The sequence below is a fragment of the Pteropus alecto genome, unplaced genomic scaffold (genome assembly GCF_000325575.1).
Source record: "Pteropus alecto unplaced genomic scaffold, ASM32557v1 scaffold311, whole genome shotgun sequence".
In the NCBI taxonomy this organism is placed as follows: domain Eukaryota; kingdom Metazoa; phylum Chordata; class Mammalia; order Chiroptera; family Pteropodidae; genus Pteropus; species Pteropus alecto.
The window spans coordinates 3,423,296-3,446,355 of NW_006431916.1; the positions used below are offsets into that span (position 1 = coordinate 3,423,296).

Genomic DNA, 23,060 nt, shown 5'->3' on the forward strand with positions numbered 1-23,060 from the left:
ACTTTAATTTACCAATTTCCTCAGATGTGTGGGTCCAAGAAGTTACATCATTCTTCTGATGAAGAATACCACATTTTCATGCTCTCTTACATATAAAACTTGAATTTATTTTGTAGTGAATTTGAATGGTGTCTATCCCAAGCTGGTGCCTTTCAGACCTGCAGGACGACTGATCTCCCCACCTTTGCTGCTCTCTGTGATTTTCAACATTCTTCTGAGCCTGGCCATGCACATTGTGGGCTTCATTCTGGTTCAGAGGCAGCCTTGGTATTCCATGGAGATGCATAGGTATGATCATAGCCTTGATTCCAGCTTCCCACATTATAATTTCTATGAAAAATAATCTGGCCCATATAATGGGAGGCAAATGGGTCTTCATTCTGCCAAAGGCTTTGGCTTCTTTAAATCCCTTGGGAAATTTTCCAGTGACTTTCTCTTTTCTGTAGTACAGCTTGATAGTAACATTCATTGGCACTTATCTTTGCCTGTCTTGGATAATGATCTATGATCAGCTTTTCTATCTAGGGTGACAATGCATTGCAGTTTGCCTGGGCAGCCCCAATTTAAGCCTGATATCCCAATGAAATTATTAATATTTTTTTCACATTCAAATCTGTTCCTAATGAATAATAAAATATATGGTCACTTTACTTACAAACGTTCAGAGATCTTAAGCCACTAGAGGGAAGAATTATGACTTACTCAACTCTTTCTTTCTAACATACACACATTTGGTGCCCAAATTATTGAATAAATAACTTTTTTTGTTTGTCTTTCTGTCTGTCTGTCTATCTATCATCTATCTATCCATCCATCTATTCGAAATATAAATCTATCTGTTCTGGTTTCTCTCTCCTTATTTTTTGATATATTCTTTCCCAAAGTGTAGGCAATTATAGAAGTATTGAGGACATGGAGTCTTGTAGATATAAATGCTCCATAGGAGCCTATCATCTTAATAAATTAGCTTCTTTGGTTTCCTTTTTAGTGACTGCACAGTGCAAAATGAAAACATCTCAAAGTTAACTCCTCCACTTGTTCCAGAAAAAGTGGGAAATAATGGTGCCTTCACAAGTTTTGAGAACACTACTATATGGTTCTTGGGAACAATGAACTGTATCATTGTGGCTTTTATCTTCTCTAAAGGAAGACCATTTAGGCAGCCAACCTATAAAAACTGTGAGTAGAATTGTACCAGATCAGAGGTGAGAGGTCATCAGAGAGAAAGGCAAACATGCCTGGGTCATTCAGGGAGCAGCTGCAAAGTTGGCACTTATTCCGGGTTTCCTGCTTTCCACTCTGGGTCTCTGTAAACACATCGCACAACCTTATTTTGGGGCCCTTTACTCCTTCCCTCAAAGCTGCATTAAATACTAAAGTTTATGTATCCTTCACCAGAAGTTTGTCTCTAGGGTATTTTCATGGGATCGCTCCAAATTGAGAATACTCATTTATTTCTCTACTTGTCAGAATTCATCTTGCAGGAGATGGGGAAAAGGGTCACAGCACTCAGTTGAAACATGTCTCATGCAATGAAGACAGTGGTCAGGATGATATCATGTGGTTGGCAGGCTGGGAGTGGGTCCAACCTAGAAAAACCAGGCTGCAGACAATTGTGGAGGCTCTTGGCCAAAGCACTTCCCACTTCCTTACATTCTGGGCTGGGAGTAGGTTTGTGTTAGCAGAAGTGGGTGAGTGACTTGGTTTTCCTTTGGGGCATTTATTTGGACACCATCGCTACTCCTCTAATTGGGAAAATTTAGAAGCCCAAAATGAAGAATCAATATCCTCATAAAAATTCGTTCAGAGAAAATCGTTTTCCCTTCTTCTTCTTGAAGTACATGATTACAATTTAAATAGTTGTTTATTTACAACCCTTTTTTTTCTCCAGAAAAGAATTTAAGGTGGAAAATTTGCATTAAAGAAACTCAGATAGTTGGATGCTTTTAAGGCATTTATTTTATAATAACTAAAAAAAAATTTTAGTAATAATATAAATATATTTTGTTAATGTTATCCTATATATATTTCTCACTTTTATTAATTGAAACTCATAACGTGGATGTTAAAATTTCCACTTGCCTCAAGGACATGCACAGAAATTATAGAGGTGAGATCCATTGCATAGAAATGAGTACTTTCCATCTATTATGCTATGTTTGGATGTAGGAATCAAGTAAATTTAATCAGCATTAATCTAGAATATGTCTTTCAATAGATGTGACACTTTATATTCTGATTTCTCTAAATGATAGCTTGTGTTCTTATTTCCTCAGATATATTTGTCCTTGTGCTGGTCATACAGCTGGCTGTGTGTCTATTCATTCTATTTGCTGATATTCCAGATTTATATAGGCGTTTGGATGTAAGTCTTAACATAGAAATATTATGATGTTTTATAGTTATTTAACACCCTGACTTCAAAAAGCAAGTCACAATTGCAATTGACATGAACCCTTGACACCAATTATTCTTTTGGGATGGTACAGTTTTTAAAAATGCCGAATTTACTTATATTTTTTTTATTTAAGCTGGTCATGAATTAAAATTCTTTCTAGTTTTAATTTTAAGTATTCAAAAGCGTTGAATGTTTTTCTTTTAAAAGATCCCTTTAAGATTAGAAAATCTATTTATACATTTCTTTTTCAAATGTGAAAGAATTTTTCCCTAAATGCTTCTGTTTAGAAGCTGTTTAAAACAGTTTTGTCCACAACATTTTTTCAATTAATTGTTAAATCTGTATTTACATCTTTTTTTTTACCTCTTTAGAAATGTGTTTTTCGGATATTCATACTTAATTGTCTGTAAAACTTACTTTTAAAGAGTCATGCCTTACCTTGTGAACTCCCTTATTTTGTAAATATGAGACAACTTTGAAGCTCTACAAGAAAAAAAAAATTTACATATTCACACAAGGGAAAGATATGCATTTTTATTTGTCTAACCTATCCTACTTTTGAATTACTAAAAGTCCTTTAGACAAGTAAATAGAAATCAGAAGAGTAGACAAAAGGAGCTGAGCTTTTTTCACTTAGTACTTTGTAAACCTGCCTCCTTAGCTCTCCATCTCCACCAAAGACAAGTTTCATGAGGGCTAAGATTCTATATTACTCATTCTTGGACAGCCAGCGCCTTGTGTGGTGAATGGCACAAAATGGCAATGACTGACTGACTGATTGATTGTTGTATATCGGGATCCTAAATATAGACAAGCACTTAAAGCACAGTGTATTCTAAACCAACAATACCTTCATGAACCCAGTGTGACATATAAACTAATCTACATTCAGTTTTCATTTTCAAAATTGCATTACTGTGTTTAGCAAATTGTCACTGTTGTTAAATGTGTTCATAAATTAAATATTACACATTCACAGAGAAAAATAATGTTTGTCCACTAGTCTTCTAAGTGAGTTAAAACTTCTTAATTCTGCAGAAATTAAAGTTACAACATGTTGGGTTAAGTCACACCCTTTAATAGTGAAGACCCTTACAAGAGTCTGGGTCCTCTGCTATAACAAAATAGAAGACATGTGGTTTGGAGGGAACCTGTGTGAAGTTGTTGCCAGCATGACTGCAAAGAATTCTGCAAAGAATTATTGTTTATCTTAAAAATAATTGCTTTTCTTATTACATAAAATTTATGCATACATTTTAGAAATGTGAATATGCAGACATGGAAAATTATAACATTGTTCACTATATCTTTCCATCTTTGAAAATTTATATATTACAAATGTGCATTGACTGATTTATTAAATTGATTTTATTTCAAATGGAATCATTTAAAATGGAATAATTTAAAATAAAATTTTGCAACATAGCTATTGCTCATTTTTTAAAAAAAATCGTGCGAAATTTTTTTTTAACAGAGAATGCATTCACATGACTTAAAATTCAAAAGTTATAAAAGTTATACAGTGAAAATCTCCCTCTATTTATCGTTCCCTAGCTACCAGTTCCCCTCTGTGGAAGCAGTTGATGACACCAATTTATTACACATACTCGAAGACATATTTTTTACATATATATGCAAATAGACATATATTTTTATGTGTTTATTCTCTCACATTTTCACACAAATAGCAGCAAACTATTACCTTTGTCCAGGTCTTCTGAGCTGGAGAAGTCAGATGAGATACGATGTGTAAGAAAGATTTTTGAAGAATTGCCTATGGGAGAAAAAATTAAGAAGCCGGAGAGGTTGGGGAAGGCACCATACTGTGTGGGTTTGCCCCTGTGAAGGAGATAGGAAAGAAAGAGGGTGAGATGAATTGAGTTTCAGATTGCAGCACAGTTCTAAGACAGTCAAGTCCAAGTTGCCCATTAGAGGCATCTAGTGTCTCACAAGAATGACTCTGATTAGAAGCCCTGCTGTCTTCAGTTATTAACTATGAACGGTCTATGGGAACTGTGGCATTAGGGTGACTTTGGTGGTAGATTCTAAGCATAGCAGTTGGAGTATATGCCATTTATCCTGTCAACAGCAGGAGATCTGGGTGGAGCATTTTCATGACTGCCACAATCACATAAACAATCCTGCACCTTGTTCTTCCCTGTTAGAGTGTATTTTGGTCATTGTTCCATATTGGTGCATAAAAGTTCCTCATCCTTTTTTTAATGCTAAAATACTATTTCATTTTATATATATAGTATTTCATTATATATAGTATTATGAAATATGTGAACTGTATATGAAATAACATAGTATTTTATTATTTACATATATATACGATAATTTATATGTAGTTCCCTATTGATAGACATTCAGATGGTGTCCAATTTTTCTATTTCAAACAAAGCTGCAATAAAAGAACCATATACATATATCATTTCAGCCATGTACAAGTACATCTCTAGGATAAATTCCTAGAAATGAATCTGAACTTTTCATTTTAACAGCATTGCCCTCCAGAGGTTTGTACCTGTCTTTACTCTCACCAGTGTACAAGGCAATGCAAGAGGCGGTGCTGGGTACAATGCAGTGTACTTGGTTTTGTTTCACTCATTCATTCATTCATTCAATCAATCATTCATTTAATATATGTATATAACATATATGTCATCCACCCAAAGATGGGTTAGGGAAGATACAGAGGAAGAGGGGAAATAAACAGATAGAGCCAGCTTGCTTTCAGCCCCACTGGCTCTGTCGGAGAGTTCCCTTGAGACGCTGCTGCCTGTGCAGCTATATGCTGAGAGTAAAGGCTTGACCCAGGCCACAGAAGCAGGGCTCGGTTGAGGAGATGTGGCACCAGAGAGAAAAGGGAAATGCTGCCCACGTGGAGGTTTGACACATGTACCCTCAGAGCCTCTTGGGAGTAGAGCCACATTCCTATATTCCCTCACAAAAACAAAATAACGCAAGGAAACGAAAGATACTTTTATTATCGGTTTTGATGGTAAAGTGACCAGATTTACTTTAGAAAAAATTAACTTACAGAGAATAAAAAGAAGAAAGATAAAAGAAAGAAAGCAACTATCGTAGTTCCCAAATCACTGGAATCACTGGATATAATCTTTCCACCCTGTTTTCTGTGCATACATGCATAGAAATACTTACATATATTAAAAAAATATATGCACATAATATATACACACACATATATGTATCTATCTATTACATATGTAATTTATAACTTATGGAAATATACACTGTGAACACACAAACATTTTCCAGCACATATTTGCCTTCAGACTAACGGTGCTTCTTCTTCTCCTGCCAGTTGCTCTGCACTCCTCTTCTGTGGAGGGTCTACATTATCATTATGCTCAGCTGCAATTTCACTGTGTCCCTTGTGGTGGAGGTAAGTGCCCTCAGGCTACCCATTACTAGGAGGGGGACATTTGGGGGGAGTCTGAGAAAAGAACAGCTTTAGCTGACGTGGCTCAATAGGGCAGCATGAGCAATGCTGTTTCCTCTGATGAGTTCCAAACAAGGCATTTGTTGTCCTATCTGAAAGTAGAGCTGGGGAGAATGGAATGATCCTAAAATCCTATTCATTTCTAAAATTCACAAATCAAGACCCAACTCGATTCATTTTTGGAAATTGAGGTATAATTCATACACTGTAAAATTTACCTTTTAAAGTATACAATTCAATTTTAGTATATTTATTGAGTTGTTTAACCATCACCACTATCTAGTTCTAGAATGTTCTCATCACCCCAAAAGAAATCCTGTACCCATTAGCAGTCACTCCTCATTCCCCCTTCTTCCTTATCCATCCCCTGGCAACCACTAATTTTTCTGCCTCTATGGACGTGCCTCTTCTAGACATTTCGTATAAAGGAAATCATATAATATGTGGCCTTCTGTGTCTAGCTTCTTTCACTTAACAATTTGTATCGTTTTTACTTGGTAATGGGAAGTGAGATTCATAGTGAGCTTTTCCCAGCTTTTATTCTTCAACTTCCACTTGCTGCATTTCTTCAGTAAAATGAGCTTATGCTCCCCATTTCTTTGCTACATGGTTTACTTTCTCTTTTTGCAGTGCTGTTAGACACAAACTCCACTCTTCAAAGCTTACTGTTAGGGGGTACACCCCAGAAGGCATCCATTTCGAAGGAGAGGTGAGCCGCAGGTTACTATCTGTCCCTATTCTCACTCCCAGTTACAAATCCAGCCTTGTTCCAGGGGAGGGAGATCCATGGTGGGCTGAGAGGACCTGGAGCCTGACTTCCCTGCAGTGCTTTTTAGGCAGGAGCTCAACAAACCTTCCTTACTAAGCAGAGTGAGGACTGCACTGGAGCTGGTGGCAGAACAAGACATAGAATAGAGTACTTGAACTTCTCTCTGGATGCAAAACCAGGGCTTCTCAAACTTGAGTGAGCATCAGAATCACCTGGAGGATGTGTTAAAACAAAGATTGTCCAGCCCTGCCCCCAGCATTTCTGATTCAGTAGATCTGGAGTAGGCACACATTTTTGTTTCTAACAGGTTGCTAGGTGACTCTGGTGCTGCTGATTTAGAGATCACACTGAGAAGCACTATACTAAACCATATGGTTTCGAAACCCACCAAATTAATAAAAGAACATCATCATGAGTATCCTCACACTAAGTAGCAGAAAGATGGTCTTTGCCCTTTAAGGGACTATGTATCTTTTCCCCAACCACAATCACATTATTTCCTCTGTCTAGTATATCTTTCCCACTTTTGTCTGTTGAAATGCTATCCCATCCTCTATGGCACAGCTGTAATACTATCCTCTTCATGAATCTTTCCTGATGCCTGGATTTGTTAGGGAAGTAACAAAACTTGACTAACGGTGGCTTAAACAATAAAGATGATATTTATTGGCTCACTTTACAAGGAGATCACAGTAAGTGGCTTCAGTGCTGGTTTAACGACTTGATGTCATTGAGGAGTACTGTCACCTTTTCTGTCCCACCATGCTTAGATGTTGGTCTTTCATGTTTGTGCTTGTTGCTGACAGTGCCCAGATAGCTTCCAAATAGCTGGAGGTATCAGCAAGTTTTTTCCCCTCAGGAATGAACCCTTTTATCAGGAAACAAAAAAAATTTCCTATAGCCCATCTGCGGACTCCCTCTTATGCTTCATTGGTTAGAACTTTGTCTCATTGATGTCCTGAATAGAATTGGATTCTGGGAAAGTGGATTTATGCTAAAAAGTTAGACGGGCATAGACTGTGTATGTGTATAGGTGAGCAGAGAAGATTTGGGAGGAGTGGGCTATAGGATAATTAAGCAACAAAGTCTGCCATAGTCTTGTAGCAGGAAATCATTCTGCAGTCAGTGTATTTGCAGTTAAGAATGTAAGCTGGGGGTATTTTCCCTTGGTTTGAATTCTGGCTCCGCCCTTCTTGCTGCCTGAATTTGGGCAGCACTTGTTACTTTACTTTTCTGTGTTTCCTCATCTGTAAAATAGTGATGATAACGGTACCTACCTCAAGGGTTACTCTGAGCATGAAATAGGAACAGCGAAAAGCACATAGTAAGATTAATAAATATATTATTATATTTTTTTCTGTGATTATTATGTTATCTCTTGTGGTACTTACCATTTTTGTATCTTTCAATCATTCGGGGATTTATTTATTCATTCACTTTCCACAAGCCTTTGTTGACCATGTTCTATGTCCTAGAGCACGATGCAAGGAGGATAAAAATGACAAAGAAGTAGAGCTCACAATCTACCGAGAGAGGGGACAAACGCTATAGTTATCTGTGTATAAATGTCTTCTCTCACCTGCCATTAAACTACAGAAGTACCTCAGAGATATTGTGGGTTTGGTTTCAAACCACCACAGTAAATCCAATTGTAATCTTTTTGCTGGGGGTGAGGGGCATTGCCTTCAATTTGTAAAAAAAAAAATGCAACATCTATGAAGCACAATAAAGTGAAACAATAAAACAAAGTAGGCCTGCATGCTGGTGAGAACTCATCTCAGTAGCTGCAGCACCTAAAATGCTGCTTTATTTTAATAGAAGCTGGGTAAATGTTTATTCAATTCTTAAATGTAAAAAGTGACCCTGCTCAACCCCAGCAGATGGAGTAGGCAATTTGATACTTATAAAAGAGAATGTTTCTCTTTTGTTTCTTATGTTGAGAGAAATCGAGACACTTGTGGATATTTAGTGTAGGTTCCCAGAAGCTTCTACCATGGGAAATAACATTGCAGGGTTCCAGTTCCTACCCCCCAGGCTCCTCCATGAAGTTACCACTTTCCCTGCTGTCAGTAACAAACCAGGAACAAACCAGACTCATTTGAGTCTTTGATAATGGCAGTCGTAATGGGGAATCATGAACTCTAAGATTTCCTGCCTCAAGAAGCAAGCCTAGCAAAGTCAGTAAAGATCCCAGACTATCATGGATGCAGCCAGATGTTTTCCTCAGGGAGCTCTAGATATGCCTGACAGAAGATATTAAGCATTCCTTGGATGGGCTGTACTAACTGCATAATACCTTGCCAGCCTGTGGTAGAGATAGTTCAGAGAGGTTTTGAAGGACAGGCATAGGGGATGGCTGGCTTCCTTTCGCACAGTCCTGAATATCATCTGGTCTGTTCAGAGGTCTAACCCTAACCTTAATCTTAGAGCAGCCCCAGCAAGCAAACAGGTTTGAATGAGGCCTTGTTCTTACTTTGCCAAGTTCCATGATCTAACCTTCAGCTGAAAGGCACAAGAGCTGACATTCATAGCTTTATTTCCTCTCCCTTTTTAAAAATTGTTTATGTGTTTGTGCATATATGTGTATGTGTGTGTGTGTGTATATATATACATATATACATGTACATATGCACTCATGCATATCTATACACATAATATACATATGTATATATACACCTATATGTATACATATGTATATATACACCTATATGTATACATATGTATATATATGCATATGTGTGTATATATGCATATATATGCATGTGTGTGTATATAGATATGTGTACATATATGAATTATTTGAGGAGCCAGATTTTGGGGCTTTTTTTTTGAGAAATGAAATCTTATCAAGGCATTCCTTTTGTTTGTAGTTCTATTCTGCATTTAATTTGCAATGTAAAGTGACAGGACAAATTATCTCTCAGGGCTTTAGTCTCCTTTTCCAGAGCAACAAAGTGATACAGGTCATCATATTTCTAGAATTGTAAAAAAGCTCAAGGCATGGCATAGAGCACTAAAGTGTTGCGTGTGTGTGTGTGCGCGTGTGCGTGTGTGTGTGTGTGTGTGTGTTTTGTTTCATTGTTTTATTTAAAACCTGCTAAGATTTCCTGCAGGCAAACTAGATTTTAAAACCAGTAATTGGTTACCTATGATCCTGGCTTATCCCAGCTTCAAGGAGAAATATTGCTCTCGTGTTAAATTAAGGAGGACAAAAACCTTGCTGTAGGAAAGTAGAATAACAGATCTGGCTAGGTGAGCCCTGAGGTTTGAAAGATGCTGATAAAATCGTTACATAGATCTCTAAGAGCCTGCAGGTGGAGGATCAGTTTTTATAGGAAGATTCAGACCAGCTGTCCTCTATTATTTCCATGAACAATGGGACTCAACTGTCAAAGATGGGTGGATTTCAAGAAAACTACAATCTCCGGTAAAGTTCTAATTCTGTGGGACAGCTTGGCTTCTCATATTTTTTTCTTTCATGATAACTTTTAGGATGGTCAACCTTTGTGACTAAACATGATAAAAATGAAAAACTAACATGATAACCTCTCATACACTCTGTGTTGTAACCTAAAACTTGGGCTCTATTCAAGGCTCGGTCTAAATCATGAAATAAAATGGAATTCCAAAATGTTTCCAAAAGACGTATCTTTTATAATCTTAAAAAAATGCATTGCAATGAATATCGTCCACGAAGGTTAGAGGTATATATGAATATGGCCATAGTGCATAGCCATTTATTAAATGAATAGTTCAGAAGGGTGAGAAAGGAGGCAGCTAGGCCATGCCATGCCCTGCATTATTAAAAGATTTATATAATCCTTATAACAAATCTAAGAGGAAAGAATTATTATTTCCAATCACTGAGGCTCACATTGGGTAATTAATTTGCCCATAGTAGGTATCAGAGCAGAAACTCGAATTTAGATCTTTCCGACTCCAAGACTGTGGTTCATATTACAACTTTACTAACCTCTGTTCATGACTGTGCAGTGTTGTGCCAAGGTACACCAAAGCCACATCATACATGTGGCCCATCTTTCTATTGGATCAATTCCATTTGGTGGTAATTTTAAATGTCATTTTATGTTAATTAAAATATGGATGCGGTAAGGAGTGAACTGTGGAATTTGAATGACTTTAAATTTAATTCATATACGGGATTTGGAAGAAATTTTATTCTTGAAGCAGACTATTTCAAGCTATGTTTCCAGGTTCTTGAAACTATGCACTTCTCTCTTCTTCCAGAAGAGTTCCTTACATGGAAAAGTTTGAGAGGCTGAGACCTATTGTGTGAAACCACCCTGGATTTGTTTGTCCAGGGTTGAAGTCCTTGGTCAAGCTGGATTTGAGTAGTCAATGCAGTGATACCTTATTGGGGTCTATGGAAGGTCGAAACCTGGAAACACTTGACCTCTGATTGTAAAGAGTAACTCTTTTATTTTGCAGGAGGCCATTATTGAAAACCGAGCCCTGTGGATGATAATCAAAAGGTGTTTTGGCTATCGATCAAAAAGCCAATATCGAATATGGCAGAGGACCTTGGCAAATGACCCCAGTTGGCCCCCATTACACCAAACCTCCTACTCTGACCTGCCAGGGTGTGGCAGGGGAGTGTCTTACAGCAATCCAGTGTTTGAGAGCAACGAGGAACAACTTTGAGGGCAATGGATAGCCACGTTGATAAAATATAAAAGCAATGACAAAAGGGACCAGTTTCAGTGATTTTTAAGCAACGAGACTCTTACAATATCAGCGGGAGTTTTTGGAATCAAAAACCTGTTCAATCATGGTGACAAATTAAAGTCTGTTTGATAAAATACTTTCTGTAAAGCAGAACACTGCCTTGGAAGAGTGCTTTCCTCTTGGCTTCTGAAAGTGTTAGAAGTGTTCGGTGAATCAAGAATGGACCAAGGATGGCGAAGGGCCAAGAGATTGGAGGGTAAAGATGTACTCTTTCTTCTTAAATGATATATTTTTTAAATAAGTTGAGGGAAGGTAGCACTATGTATAGTCATAGAATTGTAATATGTTAAACATCATTTTGAATTCTTATTTCATTAATAGAAAAAGGAAAGCGTGGGAATCATCACACCAATCTTTACTGTCTAATTTCCTTTCTCTTGTAGTGCTTTTCAGATTTGAGACTTTTTTTCTACTTCCCGCCTTCCCCTATGTATTAGTAAGTTCAGGCTAAGCTGATGCTGCAGTAACAAACAACCCCCCATATCTCTGTGGCTTAACACACTAGAACTTTCTTGGTCCAGGTGACTCTTTAGAATAGCTCTCCTCAGAGTGGTGACTGCTTCAATCTGATGACTCCACTGACTCAACAGAAGGACCCCATGTTTACTGTGATAGGAGAAGGAAGAGACTGAAGATGATAACATAAAGGCAACACACATCTTTTCTACCACTTGCATCTTATTAACCAGGGATTAGCAAAGGACCTGGGGAGTATAGTCTCCTGTATTTATGGCTGACTTCGAGGGCATGTGACCTGTATAGTCAGTCACACAGGGCTTATGCTTCAAAGTGCCTCACATATGGTTTAATGCTCCGCTGTTGCCATCTTGAAATTTTTAATTTTTGAATGAAGGTGCCACGTTTTCATTTTGCACTGGGCCCCACAAATTATGTCATTCGTTCTGCTTGTATTCCTGGGAAAGGAAGGAAAGTGACACATATCAAAGAGCCCTGGTAGGGTCCATTACACTGATCTCCTGACCCTATGAACTTATTCTGTGTTTTAAGAAACCTTCATCTCACCTGCCAACTCCAGGAATTTTCACTCCTCTGCTCTATCGCTTCTGAGAAAAGTTACTCTTGTGCTACAATGTAATACATTATCGAATAACCTACACATTTCTTAAGATTGAGGCTTCAGTATTCAGAAAATGAAAATTTCCCTTATTTCATCACTATTACAGTTTGGTTATATTGGATTCATTCAGCATAGAAAATACCCACATTATTGTTAGTTTAGCAGGCAACACTGAATTATAAGAGGACATCCACAAATACTATTTTAAAGCAAATGCAAAATTTTCATTATGAACATCAAATCCTAGGTGAGTATCCTGGCCCAGGATAAGTAGCTGGCTTTTCTTCTTATCAATAGCATCTGCGGTCATTCTCTTCCCTAGTTGAACTCTTGAGCACTGTTTGTGGCTCTGTGACCGTGAGTAATTCTGGGAACATGGTGTTTCCCATCCATGAAGGTACCTAGGTGCTTCGGGTTTTAAAGTAGAGTATGAAGAATCATTAAAATAGGCTGCAGAATCATTGTCTTCCTTGGTACAGAAAGAAATATTTCCTTTTACAAAGTCAGCCTCAGCAGTTACGTGACAACTCTGGAAAAGTTTTTCTAAAACTTATAGTTTTTCTCATTTTTCAAAAGTGGAGGGCTGTGGACAGGGCAAGCTGGAGATGGTCTACAATCTAGTGATGAGCAAGAACAGCGTGCACAGTTCGTAATTAGGAGAGCTCTTGCCAAGTGTTGTCACCTCCACTAGCTCATTTGAATTACACAATTCTCCCATACTCACACAAAGAAGGGCTTATTATCTCCACCTTACAGATGAGAAAACTGAGACCTGGGCCTCAGACATAATCTACTGAGCAAATCTTCTGTGGCTTCCAAATGCTTCCTTATTACAAAGCTCCAGCAGGGGTGCTTAGTGTGATCTCACAGGTAAACAAAGAATGAGTTTCTTATTTGTTAGATGGAAGGAAGCAACCCTGTGTTAATATAAGAGCCTTTTATTCAAATGAATTCCAGGCATACTGCCAGGCTTGGGCTAGAGGTATGTTAAAAAAAAACAAAAAACAAAAAACAAACCACAAAGCCTGAGTGTCTATCTTTCTGGGATTGAGTTGCTTTTGCCTTGATTCTAAATAATTCCATCCTCAGCAATTTGCACGTGGCTGATGGGGAACAGGGATAGAGGACTCTGGTTCTCCACCAGCTAAACAGTCCTAAAATCTTTGCCAAAAGGAACTGATTCTGAAGACTGTACTTAAGACTAATTATATTTTAGAGGCAGTAACTGAAGGAGCAGGAAGTGCTTAGTCTGGAAAAATGGGGTATTGAAATGTGAGAATTGCATTTAAATCCTTGAAGGGTTGTTGTGGGAAAGGTTCTGACCTGTGCCAGGTGGCATGACCAGTGGATAAACAGCATAATGGAAATGGCTTCAGGCTGACACAAAGACCACTGCCCTAATAGCACGATGGAAGTGGAAGCTAGTGACCTCATGAGGTGTGCACTCTGTGACACTGGAAATGTAAGAAGATATTCAAAGACCAATTGCAGAAGGAAGTCAAGTGTCAGATGAAACTCAACTACCCTCAAGATGCCTTTCAGGCTAGATACGCCCAGTGTCTCAGTCTTACGCTGTAATGTAAACCATTTATTGCTGCTTCCCACAAAGAGTATCAGAATGATACTTGTGGGGAGATGGGCTGGGAAGAAGGCTCTGAGCTCTGTGAGATCCTATGGTGTGGACAAATAGATTTGACTGCTCTGTAGCTTGGAAGGTGGCTTCTAATGGGAATAAAAGCCTAGAAAACAGGTGTACAGTGAGGGGTCCTAACTGCCAAATTGACAGCTGTGGAATTCTAATGTGTGCATTTTCTTAGAAAGAGGTGTTTCAAAAAATTGAAGAAAAGGACATCGGAGAATGTCCCAACCCAAAGGCAGAGCTACCTGTGCCAAATATGTTTTTCTGAGCAGAACTAGAAGAAGAAAAGAACACAGAAATCTGATTCAAATCATTTGAGAGGGTCCCTTGTATGGGCATCCCAAGGTAAACAGCTGTTACCCACAGAGAAGAACCTTGACTCCAGGCTCTCCTCACTAAATATGCAATGATCTGAGAATAGAAATATGCCTGTGCCACGTGTCCTTATGTGCTCACAGAAGTGTACATATATCCACTTGCAGATGTGGTGACTAGGGAAAGTGATTATTTATTCAGAGCCATGTATTTAGTTTATGCTATATAAATTATTCTGTACAAAAAAAGCAAGTAGAATCTATAATTCTGTTGTTCTAAAATTAGCCTCTCTCTTTTTCTGTAGTGATTTTACTCTAGCCAATAAAATAGTGTGTCCACTCTAGTAGTGTTGAATCAAAGCCACATCTTTACAAAGTTCTAGTCGGTTTTACAAAGTTTTTAACACTGCAGATGCCATTATTTCTTGCTTTGTATGGAGGGTATTACAGTACACAAAATATTTTTATGTACTCTCTCTCTCATTTAAACATCATAACGATCTTAGGAGGAAGGCAAGGCTAAGACTGCTAACTTCTTGCTTTCGATAAAGTATCAGATCTTCCAAAAAGCTCAGTAACTTGTCCAAGCGCACATAATGACTAAGTGGAGATGGATTCAGAGGCAGGACCTCTGTCTGCAAGTTCCCTGCTGTATCACTCTCCCTCATTGTTTGCCCTGGATGAAATATTTGTAGCACTGAAAAACAAGAAGGTAAGCAAGACAACCATCCAAGGAATTGCCACCATAAGCATAATTTCCTCCAGAAAGAGTGAAAAATCATATACATTCTCTTGAATCTGACCATCAATCACAGAAGAGATTAACTCCCACAGTGGAGAGAGTAAAATCGTAAAATCAGAGCCCTATGAGCCTATTTCATGTGGTCAGATAAAGTTGTGGGTTCTGACTTCAGTCTCCAGAAGTAGAAAACTATATCCCTGCTTGGACTTTGCTCAGCTCCTGTTTGTACAATTTTTTTAGGGTCATATAGAGTCTCTCTTGATCTGAACTATGCTCACTCCTTTATGCATAAAAAACTTGAAAACTTTAGTAGCCACACAATGTTCTGTCTGCCCTTTGGTTTCCAATAGACTTGTTAAAATGACTCTCTAAACTTTATCAACAAAATGACTTTTTTCAAAATTGAACAAACATACAAATAACAACAACAAAACATACTTCTCCTGGACTTGTTTAGAGAGCATTGGCCTCCAATACACCCAGCTTGTTCTTTCCTCAGGAAGACTGCATTTGCCATTCTTTCTGCCTTGAATGCTCTCCCCATCCCTACACTCCACCAGTCCCCCACCCTCATGGCTGACTTCCTCTCCTTCAGATTTTAGCTCATTTGTCCCTTCTTCAAAGAAAACTTCCCTGACTACTTTACCTAATTGTGTCTTTGCCCCACTAGCTGGGTTTATTTTCTACATAGCACTTGGCCTCCACTTCAGGTGGTTGAGTTTGAAAAAATGCTACTCGTTCAAGATCACAAATCTAGAAATGGGAGGCCCAAGTCTAACATCCAAGTCCACTGACTTCCAAATTAAAGTCCTTCATGTTCTTTGTACCTGGCCATATATTGCTAATCCAATTAGCTAATCCACTAAGGAGAAGAATGTAGGACATTGTGGAACAATGTCCATGGTTGATTGAAGAGCACTCAAAGGGTTGTCCAGATCCTTCCAGTCTATTTCCTTGCTGTCTCATCTTGACTCTCTTTATTGAGAGTTTCAACTCTGTGAAGAGTCTGACAAAGCACTGGCCTCTAGTAAAGTCTTCACACTCTGTCGAGTCTGAAGTTGTAGATGAGGGCGACTATGCTGCTGAAAGCTCTCACATATGTTGCATGTAATATCCACTGCACAGCTCAAAGGGGCATCATTCACATTATGTTGCAAGCCAAAAATGATGGCTCTGTGGGTGAGGACTTTTACTTTTGTAGCCACAACCACGTTTATGCAAGAAGAGTCCCCCCTGTTCCCCCTCCAATCAGTTTCTAAGTCCCTGCACTCTTTCTTGGCAGTGTCTCTCATGCAGACCCTCCTCTCCAGGACCCTTAGCCACCACTTCTATGACTAAAGAGCCTCTTAACTGCTCTCCCTGACTGAGCTCTTTCTTCTATCTTTGCTTCTCAAAGTCCTTATGAATTCTGTTATCCAACTCTGATCATTTCACATCTGTGGTCAGAAACTCTTCACAGTCTAAATTATCTACCAAATAAAGCAGAGATTGCTTAGTAAGAAATTCAAGGCCCTTTGCACTGGCCACATCTGACCTCCTTTCAGACATTTCTCCTTGTACTTAGTAATGCAACTATTATTTCTAGCATTCAGTAACTACTTCTTCCCAGCATATAGTAACTTACGTTCTCACATCAATACCTTTGTTCGTGCTGTTTTCTCTTTGGGGGCATCAATAATTCTTATTCTTATCTCCACACATCAAAACCCCACCCATTTCTCAAGATCCAATTAGGATGTCACCTGATCTGCCAAGCCAGAAGGGAGATTGTTTTACTGCACACGCATCACACTCTACATATCCAGTCTCTGTGTGGCACACGGCTTTTTTTATCTTATATTATGATCCCGTGCTATTTCACCTTCTTCCAACTCCTATGCAACCCCACTTTAACTAGAAAGCACATTCTCAGGGTAGAGACCAAGCCTGATTCATTTTATCTTCCCACTCTGCACCTAGCACAAGGCCACAGTTGGGGCTCAGCAAGCAGCTGTGGCATGATTGAATAAAAAAAATATGTAATCACTGGGACATTTTGTTGATTTATTTCTCCTGCTTTGTCTGTGAACATCTGTTTTCCACCCAGTACAAAGAGTTTAACTAAAACAATAGGACTATGAATAAAAACAACCCAAAGTACAAAGTATAGTGATTCCAATGTTGTGCTTAATGAGTTTCGTTGTCCATTTACACAGTGGGCGTGTAGAGGTGGGCTGTGATAATTGGAGGGTTTGGGTATATACTACAAAGACTATCACAATATGTAGAGGGCTTTGATGCTTATTTGCACATGAATGCACAGACTCTTCCAGGAGGATACTCAACCCAAGGGAAGAGAGAAACTAGACAAACAAACTTGTTTAAAACCAAACAGTTAATTTTAAGGAACAGAGACAAAATTTGAATGTGTATTTTTTGAACTGTTCTCTGATTTCACCCTACTTTAGGAACTTTTGCAAGGGCCTGAGAAAGAGAAACCCATGATAAAATGTTAGAGAGAGAGAGAGAGCGGAGGGGGGGTGGGGGAAATACTGTGTGGTCTGTGTCAGAGTGTAATAAAAGCAGAGCAGAGAGAACCTACCTGTGGGCTCTGTCGTCTGGCAGTGGGTAACAGTGGGAGCACAGTTAGAAGATGCATGTTGGTAGTGGCTGGTGGTATCACACACAGACACATAGATGACATAAAAAGTCTGAGCATGTCTCCAAATGGCTAAAGGAGATAAAAGGTGGTTAAAAGAGATTGAGAATAACCAGGAATGACACATAGTGACATGCAATTATAGAGGCCTGGAGTACCCTGCAACCAATTTCAAGCTCAGGCAAGAAGACCCAAAGAACCCTCATGATAGCAGTAGAAGTCATCTCAGAGTGGTGGCCTGTGACTTGTACAGCTAGCACAGGTTGCAGAAGGGAAGAGCATGCTGTAACCAGGAGTCCTGCATGCAGCATTCTGTGGACCTTCTTAATGACTCAAGAGGGACTTCAGAGTGGAGAGGCTTCTGTGATCCTGTTTTTGACCACTATCTCAGGTTTATGTGACCAGGGAAACATAAGTTATAAAGATAAGAAAGATATCTCCTCATTAGGCGAATACCCATTTGATGAAAGTTCATGCAGAAACACTTAGGGGGACAACACTCTGAGAAAGCAGCACAGAGCCCCAAGGCCACTCTATGTTCTCGATCTGCTCGGGAACTGAGCAAAGCCAGTACAAGATAAGGTGACATCACAGCTGGCTGGATGCTCTTTCCTGAAAGCTCAGCCAGTTTTCTTTTGACTCAGCCAAAGGGTTAGCCTTGAGAATTTGATAAAAGCTTGAAGAGCCTCAAGAATTCAGTCATAATCCATGCTAATTAGAAACTGGTTAGATCTGGTGACAATTTTGTAGGTTTGGATCCTCCCTATGTGGATGCTGGAATCTGATTTGGTCTGGATGCCAAGAGTCATATTTGAGAAAGGACAAATCTTTGTATCTGCCCACATCTCACCTTAGCACAGCAGACGGGATGTTTCACAGGCCAGCAGGAGATCGGGCCTGCACCTGGAGCCTTGGATGTTTCACAGGTGTCAGAGTGGGTGGCTCAGGCCAGCAGGAGATCGGGCCTGCACCTGGAGCCTCTGTGAGGGCAAATACAAAGTGACATTTGTGGGCAAAGGAACAGCCACACTAGTTAAAGTCATAGGCTCTTGATCGGTACCCCATGCCTGACCACATACATCATCAGGAGCCATACAGCACTTTGTTAGATAAAGTCAATCTCAAAATTGTCTCTTCTGGTCAATGGCATATGGCAGTTAAGAGTATACATTTAGGAGTCAGGTAGGTCTGAGCTCTAATCCAGACTTCTCTGATTTGAGATTTTGAGTAAATTAGTCACTACGTTTATATCTTAGTTTCCCTGGCTATTATTTATTACCTCACGCACAACTGCAAAAATCAAAGGAGAATAAATGTGGCACATAATTTCTTTTCCTACAGCTCTCAAGCTTTAAGGAGGATTCTTAAGTCTTGGCCTTGCACATAGCATAGCTATTTAATGTGTTGTGTGAATCAGTAAAGTAGTAAATAAATGAATGCATACATGAAGAATGAATGAACTAATGAAGGTAGTGCACACTTCTAGAAATTGAATAAATATAATTCTATTTTAATTAAAATGTAATTATCTATGATTTATTTATTATTTAAAATTATTCTTTATTTAGTTAATCTGTATATTCTTATCTATTTAAAATAAGATACAGAGTGACTTACTGCCAGCCCGTGTTTACAGAATCAATTAGTGGCACTTAGAATGAATCTACTTTCTTCTTAGACTTCTTTTTGCAGCCTTTCTTGTCTCATTTGCCTATCATGAAGAATTGCTTTATAAATTGGCCCTTCTTGAATGATTTCCAAGAGGTAGTGTTTAGTAGGTCTTTTTGCTGTCACATCACGTTAGCCCATCTCCATGGGGAATAGTCCACAGCACTTCATAGGCTTCTTTCTGGAATGATTCTCAAAGCTGACCAATCATGAAAATCCCTAAGGAGTTTATTAGAAATAAAGTCCAGGATCAAACCTCAGGCATAATTGGAATCTCTGGGGTAGGTCCTGGGAAGCTGTAACTTTTCAAGCTCTCCAGGCGATTCTGATGATAAATCAGGTTTAGGAACTGTAATCCCAAAAGAATAACAGATAATTTTCCTAAATGTGTTATCTTGCACTTGTTCCTATAAAGACTCTTCTACCAACTACTGCAGTGTTGACAGAACATTTTGTGGTATATTTCCTTTGGAAGTCCTATGCATTCTCTACCTCATATTATAAAAGCTGTCCCTGGTGGAAAGAAACTCAGGTGGGAAGAAATCTTTTTACAATAATATAGTCTTCTATTCCTTCATGTGAGCCCATTTATACCTATTCTTTGTTAGAGCTCTAAGTACTGCATTCTTGACAAAACAATCACCTGCTGGCTAAGTTCAATGGGGAAAATATTGCCACCAGCCAAAGGGAAAAATATAGAATGGTGCTTAACATCTTGTATTCTTGAAGCTAGTTGAAAATTTATGCAAAACAAAGCAAAGCAAAACAAAACAAAACAAAAACACCACTCCTTAAGATATTCAATCTAGTTCATCCTTCAGATTAAAAAAAAAAAAGAAAGAAAAACTGATTCTGGACCATGTTTAGGTCTGAATTTCTTAAAAGAATCCCCATCTCTCCAACTGGGTTAGATCATCTGGAATTGATTAGTAAGAAATCAACTAGCTTCAGGACATCAATTTAGAGGTTTATATTCTTAGGATAGATCTTGGGATCCAGCTCACTCTGGAATACCTAAATCCATTCCTTATCTTTGTAATCATCCCACCTCACCCCAGTTTTTTTCTTCCTGGGGAGGCCTCTTGAGTTGACAAATGTAATTGAACCCCTGTTCTTAGAGCAGAAGCAACATCGATTTCAGAAATGCCTTTCCTTTTCTGTTCAGCATCCTTTACTGGGCTCAACGGTCATCAGCATTTTCAATAGCAGTGAGGAGAGCAGAGATGTGAGTTTAGTGTTCACAAATGTATTGATCCGATAGTACCAGGCATTTTTTTTTCTTTTTCCTTTTTTTGGCCATTAGTCAGACTCCAGTTGATTACTTACCTGACGCACATAGTTAACACCTGAGTCATTCTTGCTGGCATTTACTAAGTGCTCAGCCCAAAAGCCATAAGGCTGACAGTCTATGTAGATTTGTTCTTGTGGCCAGTCCCTCAGATATACTCCTCCTTAGTTTGCCATCATCCAGGCCTTCCTCTTTTCCATCCTGTAGTCACCTCTGCGTGGTTTTGCCTTTTTCACCAGACTCTGATCCTCTAAGGATAAGGATCTAATCTGATCCATCTCTTTACCCCTCACTGAGATCATAGGGCCTATGTGGAGAGACTGCTAGATGAGCACAAAATTCATTTCCTCTTCCTCCTAACACATAAGTGGACCACATTTCCTAGTAACCTTTGCAGCTAGGTGTGATCATCTGACTGAGTTATAGCCTCTCTTCTAGCACAAGTACATAGTATCTCTTCTAGGATTGGTCCATAAAAATTTTCCTTGCTTATCTTTCATGTGATCCCCTTTTCATGCAGTCATAGCAGCTCCAAAGCCACATGTTGAAGATAGTGGAGACACAAAATGGAAGGACCCTGGGCCTCTGAATCACTGCTTAAAGGAGGCCTCCCTCCCCTTGTAAAAGGTATTCAAAAAGAGTCAGGAGGCTTTGGCTAGAAATAGATGATGAAAATTTATTCCAGGATCTTAGGATTTGCAAACCATAAACACAACAGGGTAATTTTCTGAAGGAGGAAGAAAAGTACATTCTTGAGAAGAATCAGTTCTGCATTCTTAGCCCCTAGATTGGTCCAAGATGGTTTTCATCAGATGTCCAATAGTATTCATCAGATGTTCAGTGGTGTAGACAATGGACCATTTTCTTTTTGAGGTCATTCAGATGGTTAATTGCTGGTTTGATGTATGTCCAGACATTAACACATAACACAGTGATGTACATCCAGGTATTAATGTAGGACTGGAAAGTTCAAAAGTTTAAGTTTTCAGTATTAGTTAAAACAAAAAATAAACACTGTTTTGTGTCTCAGCCCACTTGATGTTAATAATTTAGCAGCTTGACCACAGTGACTCAGTTTTATTTTTCACTCTACTTTTCACCTTCTTCTGCTGCTCCACCAATGCCCTGCCAATAATCACAGCTTAGACCCACATTTCTACTATGTTAAATCTCTGAAAATTGTTATCGTTTATTGTTGGCATAGCAGTCAGCTTACCTTAACAGTCTTGCCCATGTAGATGTTCAGCAATATTTGTGAAATGGAAATCTCTAGTAAGGCTCCAGTGGTCAGTAAAGAAAACACCAAGAGAGCTTTGACATCTAGATAGACATGCAAATCTGAATTAGTTTCTCCTTTATGTCAAGGGGAAGTGGGAATAGGGAATCTTTCCCTGCCAAGTAGGAGAGTTAGGCGTGGTTCAAATACACTCCACCAAGTCTCTTGCCTTTTTATATATTAGTCTCTTGGACTAGAGGTAGAGACATGCCCCTTTTTCCTAATCTATATAATCCCCACCCACCCACCCCTCTGCTTCCCATTCTTTACCTTTCCAGGATCAGAGCAGAGTTCTAGAGAAATTATAGCAGGAGAAGAGGTCATATTTCCTGGTGAAAATAAGCTAGACTAGAGATGGGAAACTCAGCTCTGAGTCCTGGATCTGCCATTATTTTGCTGTGCAGCTTTGAGGAAACCTCTTTTCTATCTTTGTGTTTCTTTTTTGTTTTCTGGAAATTGTGTTTTGAATCAGAGATTGTGGGGGTTGATGAGATGCTCTCTCAACCATTTACTTCCTCTAGCTCACTCTAGATGGAAAAGGCCTTTAAAGTTCTAAGACTTGGTTTGTGGAGGGATTATAAATTCTTCAGAATCCTGGTGGGCGTTAGCAGGTTTAGGGATGAAGAAGGGAGTGAATCAGACATTAATCCTGTCTTTAGTGAGTTCACAGCCTGGAGGATGCTACTCCCACCAAAAGGCTGAGGCTGCTTCTCCCACAAGACACCCTTTCATCTTCCTCCTCGACTCCTGCTCCTACGTTACTTCCTTGCTACATACATAAATACTATAGGTGACTCTTCTATAGGGGGCCGGGGGTGAGGGGTGCCTTCAAGGGCCTGGCTAAGGCAGAGAGGTGTGACTGGCTCTATCTTACTTATGGGCATCTGACACTAGATCCTTTAAGCTTTAGAATCTGTTGCAGATCCTCCAAGAGGTAGGCTTTAAAATAGAAGTGATTATTTTCTCCAGGAAACATGTCCTCTGGTGGCTAAAGCAAATGTTCAGCATTTACAGACCCTCAAGATTATCTAATACAAA

General features: G+C 39.0%; 1 protein-coding gene across 1 annotated transcript in view; it reads left to right on the plus strand.

Moving 5' to 3' along the window:
• Nucleotides 1–11,295, plus strand: part of ATP13A4 (ATPase 13A4) — a 112,719-nt gene extending 101,424 nt beyond the window's left edge. Inside the window, exons 26-30 of the mRNA XM_006906171.2 lie at nucleotides 117–288; nucleotides 989–1,179; nucleotides 2,277–2,365; nucleotides 5,727–5,807; nucleotides 11,083–11,295. Of these exons, the coding sequence (XP_006906233.1) occupies nucleotides 117–288; nucleotides 989–1,179; nucleotides 2,277–2,365; nucleotides 5,727–5,807; nucleotides 11,083–11,295 (746 nt within the window). The remainder of the gene's footprint in view (nucleotides 1–116; nucleotides 289–988; nucleotides 1,180–2,276; nucleotides 2,366–5,726; nucleotides 5,808–11,082) is intronic.
• The last annotated feature ends 11,765 nt before the right edge of the window (nucleotides 11,296–23,060 follow it).